This window comes from Microtus oregoni, unplaced genomic scaffold, assembly GCF_018167655.1.
Source record: "Microtus oregoni isolate MIOR12 unplaced genomic scaffold, Mior012 000054F_ref0000373, whole genome shotgun sequence".
Taxonomy (NCBI): Eukaryota; Metazoa; Chordata; class Mammalia; order Rodentia; family Cricetidae; genus Microtus; species Microtus oregoni.
In genome coordinates, this window is record NW_024543830.1 from 15,353,001 (window position 1) to 15,362,979 (window position 9,979).

At 48.4% G+C, this 9,979-nt stretch overlaps 1 protein-coding gene across 1 annotated transcript; it reads right to left on the reverse strand.

The window, feature by feature from the left end:
• Positions 1-2,256: 2,256 nt before the first annotated feature.
• LOC121437992 (glutathione S-transferase Mu 4) lies at positions 2,257-7,774 on the reverse strand. The gene is made up of 8 exons (XM_041638155.1): positions 7,580-7,774; positions 7,298-7,373; positions 6,826-6,890; positions 6,452-6,533; positions 6,255-6,355; positions 4,838-4,933; positions 4,648-4,758; positions 2,257-3,170 (listed from the first exon to the last, which is right to left on the reverse strand). The coding sequence occupies exons 1-8, from the start codon at positions 7,613-7,615 to the stop codon at positions 3,081-3,083; spliced, it is 657 nt and encodes a 218-aa protein (XP_041494089.1). The 5' UTR covers positions 7,616-7,774; the 3' UTR covers positions 2,257-3,080.
• Positions 7,775-9,979: the final 2,205 nt, after the last annotated feature.

Below are 9,979 nucleotides of genomic sequence, written 5' to 3' on the forward strand. Positions count from 1 at the left end.
AATCTCGCTGTGAAAACAGGTGTTTGTGTGCGGTTTGTGCTTAATCCGGGGTGGGGGGGAGCCCCTGCTGTGTGGGAGTCCCCCTCTGAGATACCTGTCTGAGGATAAAGACACTGTGCTACAGAAGAAATGGAAGCCAGAGTCCTTAGAGAGCATCCCTGAGAAGACAATGTTCTACAAACCAGTGGTTTGCAGGGGATGAGGGAAAGGCGAGAGGTGAGGCTGAGGAGGTTTCCATGTTTCCCAATTTTCAGCCCCTGCACCCTCAGCTTTTTGCAGAGGAACTATGTGGATTTCCTCACCTGTAATACCTTTGACCAGCACTGTGTATTTGAGTGCCTGGACACATTCCCAAACGCAAAGGACTTCATGCCCATTTTGAAGCAGTCTCTCACTGACCCTCCTTCACTCTGAATAGTCTTTCCCTTCCCCTTTTGGACGATGCCTTCCTTGGAATGGAAATGGAGAACTGTTGGCCTTTATCGAAGGCTGGGCCTGTGTTCAAGTCTTCCATCTACTAAAAAATGTTGGAAGGGGAAGGGAAGGAAAAAGCAAGGCAATGGTTGCACATGCCTTTAATCCCAGCACTCGAGAGGCAAAGGCAGGAGGTTCTCTGTGAATTCAAGGCTAGCCTGGTCTACAAGAGCTACTTCCAGGACAGGCTCCAAAGCTATACAGAAACCCTGTCTGAATAAATAAATAAATAGATGATAGATAGATAGATAGATAAATAAATAAATAAATAAATAAATAAATAAATAAATAAGAGGTTGGTCATTGAAGCAACCTATATCGGGGACAGCAATGCCAGTGTCATTGGACAGGTATGGAGGGTGAATGCAGCCTCCAGTGGTGCTGGGTCCTGCAGCAAATGACAGTCACTACATCCTGTTTCTTCCTTGTTCCTTATTTATGCAGCTGGCATCCCGAGGATGAGGTACTTTCTCAGCCCCTTCTTCTCATCACACTGATCCAGGCTGCTCACATAGTGATTATGTGAGCAATCTGTACGCACTGTACAAACTGTCTGCACAGTGCAGGAGGACAGTGTGGGAGGCTGCAGTTCCAGGCCTCTTGGGGACAGGCAGCCCAGGAGCTATGATCTATTCCAGCTTATCTGGGCACTCAGCTGGAAAGATGGCGCACATCACAGTGTCTTTCTGTAGGGTCTTCACTAGCGGGGCTGGCGACAATAGGGTGGAACAATGGCTATACATTCCTCCACCAGGGTTCAAAGTTTAGATCTTCTGCATCAGGAGAATCCAAGGCCACCCCATTATCTCCGTGCTGGTTCACCTATCCCCATCCTCATTAAGTCAGGGTTTGCTGAGGTACCGGGTGAGGTCTTTGCTCTCTTCCAAAGTACACTGGCATGTTACTGATGCCTTTGTTCTACTTGGTCCTTCCTCCATGGAAATACAGACAAGAGGGAAAAGAAATTTCCTTCTTGGAGAATGAACTGAGAGAGCCAGGATGGAAGATCTGAGCCCTCCCTTGTAGACAGGGGTATAGACTGTTCCTGTCCAGCTGTGTGAGGAGGAGGGAAGCCCTTAGCCTCTGTGTGCTGCTCACACACAGAAAGATCAGCTGCTTCCTTCCTAGACCAATCTTTGCAAAGACAACCTTTAGAACCCAAAACAGGACTGAAAAGCCAAGACGTGGAGCCATGTTCGTGGTCACCCTGCTGGCTCTGGCCCTTAGGGACAGCCTGGTCCTTTTCCCCAGACCATTTGCCTTTCCTCCATGCCTTCTTCCTAGGCCTTCCCTCAGCCTATATTTTCATTTCTCTGCCCACTTGCGTTCTCTATTATTTCACAATTTTCACCTCCTATTCCTTATATGTCTTGTCCCTATCTCAGGGCTGTTCCTGAAGAGATAATCCTTGTATTGTAGCTACGAAGAATATCATTATGATAAAAGAGATTGTGCAAAGCCCATATCCCGCATAGCCCGTTTATGCCCCAAGGGCGGCAAATAGCGGGCCATCTGCCATTGACCTCCAGGGAGCCTAGTACCATAGGACACGTAGCTCCCGTCCGGCATAATGACATATGTCATGTCACACAGACGACACTGGAGTTGGTATGGCAATGTACAAATGACTCCTGGTCAGAAAGACTGGATTCTTCTTACCAGAAACACTCATTTCTGGGGGAAGACAGTGAGGGAGGGCACATCTGAAACCAAATGTTCATGCTACAATTCTATGCCTATCCAAAGAATGCTGATATAAATGGTATGAAAAGACACCTGAAATTATGAAAGCATGAAGAAATTTATTTCACAGGGCTCACAGAGAGGTGGGATTAACCATGTTTTTCCCCATCCCTGGTGACCCAGACAGGAAACTCCAGAGGCATCAGGGACAGAGGAGACAGGGTCCTGGTGACACATGGATATTACTGTTCCATACTAATGCGGGGCAGAGAGGATTCCGGCTTCCTCCTGGAGACTCCCCAGGCCTGGGTCCTCACCCCTGAGGCCCATATGAAGCCCGAGCAGTGCTAGAGTATAGGCGATCCCAAGCCACCAAAGGCTCCCTTTGAGCTCCACAGAGCCTCCTGCAGCTGCCTGGTGAGAGGCTATCAGATGGCCTCAGGAAGTCCAACCCCTGCTTATCCAACCAGAATCCCTGCAAAACTCTGCCAGGTCAAGAGGCAGTCTTTGGAGGCAGCAGAGATAGCTAACAGTGTAACAGCCAGGGCCAGGGTGGTCCAAGGCTAACAGTGGTACCTGACATAGTCCAGAGAGACCTCATACATCAGCATCTCTAGATTAGTAGCTCGCTAGGAAGCCCAGGCTGAGCTCTGAGTCCCAACTTTTCATGACATCACAGCAACTGACAGGTAAGACCGTCGGTCAAGTGGGTCAGACAGCCACACTAGAAGGGCACTTTGCTGAAGGAAACTTAAGGCTTTAAAGGGCTTGAATGGGCCAAGACTGGGTGAAAGAAAAGAAGACCCAAGACATTCTGGGATCAGCAAGGGAACAGAAATAAGAAGAAAGTGCCAGGGCTACAGGAAGTTCAAAGTTGCCAGAGCCCCAGGTCCCTCATTCCCACCTCCTGCCCTGTCAAGGCTCTACTTATTCCCCCACGTGGCCACCTTTGTATACAGAGGTGTTGGGAGGAAGCGGTTACTCTTCAAGTAGGCAGAGATCTTCTTCAGTCCCTGAGAGTTAGAAAAAAAAAAAGAAAACCAAGATTTAGGTTTGCTCAGGGCCAGAGAGGGCAATCAACTTCCTCTTGGTCACACTGCTAGTCATTAGCACACATTTGGGATCAGCCTGGCATCTGTCTCTTCAGTTTTGTACTCTCTCCTGGCACTCCCTTCCTGCCCTCCTTAACAGGCCTTATCACCCCATCTATACAGACCTTCTCCTCTTATACACACAAACTCTGTATTTCCTGGGTTTGCCCACTGAATAGGCATGTAGAAGGACAAAGGGACCTGTTGGTAAATAGCCCCTATCTTATCCAGTGACTTGGTAAAACCGGGGTAAAGGTTATAAATACATAGACCAGAAAAGAAAAGTCAGGCTTGCCCTGAGGAGAAAGTCAGTTTCTGGACCTGGTACTGAGCCTCAACCAATCCTGTGTCCGATCCTGATAAAGGGACCAGGGTCAATGAGAGTTACAAGTGTTATTGGCCTTCTACCAAGAGAGCGAGCCTCCAGAAAATCTCTAAAGAGTTCAGATGTCCGGAGCTGCCTATGATCAAGAGACCAAGTTCACACTGAGCCTAAAGCTGCAGCCTTCAACACTCTCAAGCCTCTTCCTCTCAAACTCACGCAGTTCAGACCAAATGACAAGAACTGGCTGAGAAATCACATCACTTGGTAAGGAATGAGACAGGAAAATGAGTTCCAGACTGAAAAGCCCATTGGACCTAGGTCTCCAACCCCCAATTTCTAATACAGAAGATGGCATAGATATCAAACAAGTAGTCTCCAGCGAAACAGGACTCCCCAGCACCCTAGTGGTACCACACACACACAAACACACACACACACACACCTCAGTCTGGTTTGCCTGATATTATCTAATACACATGGTCCCCAGGAGGGTCTAAGAACCACCTTTTCCTTTAATACTGGGCATAACTTATGCCTCATACAAAAATCAGGAAACAGAAAAATAAAGTGGTGAATCTCACAAAAGGAACAGCTGGACACTCAAAAGGAAAAAATGAAAGGCCTGAGGGAGGAGAGCCCATGACACACACCTCAGGATTCAATTCTCTAACAGGAGCCCCACAAAGGTCTCGGCAAAGCATTCAGCAGACCAAGCACAAGTATCCTTTACATCCTGGTACCTCACGTAACCCAGTCTGCAGCAGCTACCCGCTGCCCTGAGGAGCAGGAAGCCAATAGCAAGTCCAGCCTAGTTCTACTGCTGCTGAAATCTTGAGTGAGTAGGTAACCCTCCAGAGTTTCACATTTCCTTATCTGAGCTGTGGGACAGATGACTTCCCCACCCTCGAGGAACATGTAAAGATGAACTTGGTCTACAGACACCAGGTGCTGAGCACAGATTCTGGGAGAAAGAGAGCGCTCAACTCATGCTACCTGCTCTTCACTTCATCTCCAAGACCAAGAAAACATTAGGGAAAAGTTGACAGCCAAGAGGAAGGAGGATTAGGAAATCACCTCAAAGCGGGCCACGAAGTCCTTCAGGTTTGGGAATGCGTCCAGGCACTTGGGTTCGAATATACGGTGTAGGTCCAGGATATCATAAGCAAGGAAATCCACAAAAGTTATCTGCAAAAGGCCAAGAACGAGGGGGCATGAAATTCTGTGCCCCTGGAAAAATGACAACCCCCAGCTTCTTCTCTTTTACCTTTTCACCGACAAACCACGTCTGCTTCCCCAGGAACTGTGAGAAGAGCTTCATCATCCCAGGGAGCTGCTCCAGGTATTCTCCCTTCAGTTTCTCCTAAAGCAGAAATAGCTATCACCACAGAGTTCCCTGACAGAGCGACCAGGTCAGCAGTACCAGGCATGGTCCTACACGGGGTAGGAAGCCATCTCCACTTTGATTCCACATATCAACACTTATTTACCGGATTCCATGGTAGCTCATGCCACCCTTCAAATGCAATGGAAAAGCCAGAGAAGAAAAGGACACTGTGCACAATGGGAAATCATCATTCCTGATGTCTAAACCCATGAGTGCCCAGAGCACTGGCAGACACCGGGGCTGATGCCAGGCAGCACCAAAAGCAAGAACTGAAAGTAGGCAGAGAAGATGGGAGTTCCATATCATAGGTTCCAGAAGAATGAAATATATTTGAGTTTCCCCCATAAACTGAGGAGGATTTGAGGCTGAAGGAAAGGAGAGAAAGACCTTCAGGCTCTTCCTGGGTCACCTATAGAAAAACATGCTACCCCCCTTCCCGTGGGTGTGAAGGAAGCACTGGGAGGGGCTGGGAAGGGTTCCCTGTGAGTCTTCATCCTGGACTTCTTTTTCTGATCCATTGAGTGTACTTGTATTTAATGGACAGCAATGATGAGGGCCTAAGCAGAGGGCATAGGTGGAGAACACTTGGGAAACATGACGTCACTATCTAGGGTTTCGGTGGACCCACCAGCTTGCCCCTGCATGATCCAGAAAGCCCCAGTCCTGTCACTCTCTCTCCAATCCCTGCCCAGAGACTCAGAACTAAAAAAAAAGTGCCAAAAAGTCCAGTTCCATCTGCATTTCTGGTGACCATTGCAGCTTCCTCTCCTGTTTCTGCCAACAGCCTAAGTCCCTGTTTGAGCATTCAGCTCTTGACCATATTTGGGCACAAGCGCAGCTTATAGTGGACACATAATCAACCCGCACCTACAATCTATGTAATCTCCCTGCTTTCTTTTTGGCATATGACTCCTCTGGCCTCAATCTCTGGGAGTGGAGAGTCCACCCAGGAGTTGCTTTGCTCAAATAAACCTATTCTAGGACATTTTCAATTCAGCTTGATCTAGCTTACAGTGTTGACAGGGAAACCTATTAATGGGGTACAGAGGACCTGTTATTGAGGAACGTAATGTCTGCTCTGGAAGTCTGGACTAAGACAGGTAGAGCCTAATAAGAGTGTTCATTTGATATCAGTGTTCTGGGAACTGCTGGTGATAACACAGAACACATCCTGGAGGATAAGTGGCTAAGGAAATCAGAAGGTAAATAAGACCTATGCAGATGGGAATCTGAAAGAGCTGACTCCTGACCCAAACACTGTGTGACCAGCCCAGCACGGGAGCAGGATGAGACTCACAAAGTCTGGGCTGTAACAGACTCTAGCCAGGTCATTGGAGACATCCATGGCCTGGTTCTCCAAAATGTCCACACGAATCTTTTCTTCCTCCGTCTCTCCACCTGCAGCACACACAGCACAGACTCACCTTTAGCCTCTCACCCCAGTCCAGACAAGGAGATTGTCCCCATGTCCACCCTGCAGCCAGCCCCACTCACACAGGTTGTGCTTGCGGGCAATGTAGCGCAGGATGGCATTGCTCTGGGTGATCTTGTGGGGCCCGTCAATTAAGTAGGGCAGCTGGAAAGACAAGCAGGGACAGTCAGGTGGGATATAAGGTCCCAGCCTCACTTCCCTGGGTTAGGACAGACATGTGGCCATGTGGCCTGGCATTCAGCGAGGCTAGCATGGGAAGTCCTCCATGAACACAGTGCACACTGAATGGAAGAGCTGGGACACAGCCCATCACCCTGTGCAACCACCAGGAATGGGAGCAGGAGAGCAGAAGCTCTGACCCCAAACCCCCTCAGCCAGTCAAGGAGATGAGGTGAGGATGCCATGCCTACCCCAAACCTCCCTTCCCTGCACCTACATTGGGAAAGTCCAGGCCCAGCTTGAACTTCTCACTCAGCCATTGGCTTCTATCATAGTCAGGAGCTGTGGTTGATAAGGTTACATAAAAAGAAATCAGCCTAGTGTCCAACACGCCTATTCCAGGAACCCAACCTCTAAAGCAGGGAATTGCAGCCTCACACACTGAATCTCACTATCTAAGGTTACAGAGATGAGGAGTGCTTGGGGCTGTGGGTCCTACATCTCTAAAACTTACAAACGGTTCAGGCAAGTCTTCATGGGGAATGTGATCTAATTTCAACTGTAGTGGGGACCCACCCTCCATTACCAGGATTCAGTATTAAGATCAAGCCCACCCTCTGGAGGTTTCTGGAAGAGGAAGATTCTAAGTCCACCTGGAGGAGCCCTGTCATGTAATGTAGGTCAGAAAAGGGCTGCTAAGCACCAATAGACAGGGGTAAGGAAGAAGTTTGACCAGAAGATGGCATTACCGTCGCCCATGACGTATCTCTTCTCCTCATAGCTTGTGTCTGTGTATTCCAGGAGCAGGCGAATAGCATGAGCCAGCTGTAGAGATAGGTCAGGAATGGGGCCTGGGGATTTCTGTGACCTCACCTCCCGCCAAGTGAGTACACACAGGCGCACGCACCAGAAAGCACGTGTGCAGGATTCTGAGCCAGACAAGCAAAGGAATTCCTCTAGGACCCGCCCCCTCACCGCTTCCCTCATTCTAGCCCCGCGGCGATTCTTTCCACCGTCAGGTGGGCGCTCACCCCACGGATGTCCCAGTAACCCAGTGTCATAGGCATGGTGCTGGTGCTGGTGCCAGGGATTGAGTCCACTGGCCTCCGGGATGAGCACCTTTGACTTTACCCTCCTGCTCTATGATAGCTGGGCGGGGCTGGTGCACCGTGCGGTCCTGCAACACACTCCCAGCAACGAGGATCTTCGTCAACACCTATGGAAGCAAAGTTAATGAGCTCCACCCCCAAGAGACCGGAAAGCCGCTGCGATTCCGCCCGAAGTCCCACCCCCATCCTCCTGCCCAGTGCGCAGAAGCAGATCATTGCCTGAGCCGCTCACTTGGCCAGACTGCTCTGGCTGCTCGCCTTGCTGCCCTTGGTGTGTGGCAGAGTCAGGCCACAAGGGAGTCCCCAACCCGAGAGTGTTGATTAGGCACCTCATCCCTGTGGTCAAACAAAGCAGATTCCTGCAGGTTCTGCTGAAGCCTTTGTCCGGAGATGATGTTTCTCTGCCTAGCAGAAAGCAGTCTCTGTTCAGAAGTACATGTAAATTCAAAGAGATTTTTTCTATCACAAACCTCTGATCCAAAAAATGTGGGAAAATGGAAATTTTGAAGGTTCAAACATGTTCAGGACGTCTGCTAATATTATTCAAGGACTTAAAATGAGTCACGTGTCTCTCTGTTTTGTGACCACCCGATTATTTTTACTAACACTTCCTGGAAGGTCGGAGGGTTTACAGGGAACCCTTCCTCCCCCCTCAAGGTCAGCTCAGGGTCAGCTTCTAGCAATTGCCATCAAGAAAGAGATGCCTGAGGTGTCTATTGCTGCTGTTCATAGCAGAGTGTACTGTTCCCAACACTGTTTTTTTTTTTTGTTTTGTTTTGTTTTTTTTTTTGGTTTTTTTTTTTTTGGTTTTTCGAGACAGGGTTTCTCTGTGGCTTTGGAGCCTGTCCTGGAACTAGCTCTCTAGACCAGGCTGGTCTCGAACTCACAGAGATCCGCCTACCTCTGCCTCCCGAGTGCTGGGATTAAAGGCGTGCGCCACCATCGCCCGGCTTCCCAACACTGGTTTATATATGTGTACAAAGACTGTGTCTGGAGGACGGGGGAAGTAGGCTCTCCTTTTGATCAGCAGGGATAACTTAGTCACTCTTTTTTTTGTGGTTTTTTTTTTTTTTTGCTTGTTTTTTTTTTGTTTGTTTTTCGAGACAGGGTTTCTCTATGGTTTTAGAGCCTGTCCTGGAACTAGCTCTTGTAGACCAGGCTGGGCTCGAACTCACAGAGATCCGCCTGCCTCTGCCTCCAGTGCTTTGTAGGTAATATGTATCCTTTGAGCTGACCTATAATAACCTACAGATCAATACTTTGGAGGTTCATGAAATCCTTTTTATATTGGCTCAAGGGAAACTTTTCTTGGCCCTATTAGAACAGTTCCAGACTGCTGGTGATAGGTAGGTGGGATCACAGTGCTCTTAACCCCTAGTCCATCTCTCCAGCCTCTGTCGTAACATTTTAAAATACAAGAAAATAAAGTCAGGCTTGAGCTTTCCAGGTGACTCTCTACCAAAAAAAAAAAAAAAAAAAAGATTTAAGAGTGAAAGAAAAGCACAGAGAATTAACAGAACAATTCCGTGAAAAAAAGCTCTAGGAGCCCAGTATAAAATAACTAAGTCAGCCGGGCGGTGGTGGCTCACGCCTTTAATCCCAGCACTTGGGAGGCAGAGGCAGGCGGATCTCTGTGAGTTCGAGACCAGCCTGGTCTACAGAGCTAGTTCCAGGACAGGCTCCAAAGCCACAGAGAAACCCTGTCTCGAAAATCCAAAAAAATAAATAAATAAATAAATAACTAAGTCACGTAGCATGCAAATCCAGATCCTAAGTCCATTCCTTTACTATGAAACTTTTGTGACAGGTTATAGTTGATTTTCACATGTGAACTTAAAAAGAAAATAGTGATATACTAAAGTCTTTGTGTTTGAGACAGGGTCTCTGTAGGTAGCCCAGGTTGGACTCCGAGTCTCCCCCTTCTGTTAGAATTCCACAGTGTGCCACCATGGCCAGCTTAAAGCTTTAAATAAGTCTTTAAGCGCACGGTTTAGTTCTGCTGGCTGTAGAGCAGATTCATATAGCATGTTTACCCTGAGTGGCGGAGGGGCCGTGCCGCTCAGGGGCAGTTGACATGGTCTGCCCCATTAACCACAGGCAGATGCCATTTTTGTGCTACTCTGTGTTTGCCTTTGTTAGATGTCTCCGTGAAGTGGAACTATGTCATGTTTGTTTCTCTGTGAATGATTAATTTCACTTCCTGTTGCTGTATGTTGCAAAACTTCTTTCTTGGGCTGGAGAGATGACTCAGCATTTAAGAACACTGGCTGCTTCCAGAAGACCCAGGTTCAATTCCCAGCACCCACATGGCAGCTCACAGCT

Bases quoted from the DNA above. Each gene is read 5' to 3' on its own strand.
- LOC121437992 (XM_041638155.1), bottom strand. From the start codon at position 7,615: ATGCCTATGACACTGGGTTACTGGGACATCCGTGGG. The intron at 6,534-6,825 runs GTAGGTGCAGGG...TTGTCTTTCCAG, and splicing joins TGGGCCTGGACTTTCCCAAT to CTGCCCTACTTAATTGACGG. The intron at 3,171-4,647 runs GTGATTTCCTAA...TCTAACTCTCAG, and splicing joins ACTTCGTGGCCCGCTTTGAG to GGACTGAAGAAGATCTCTGC.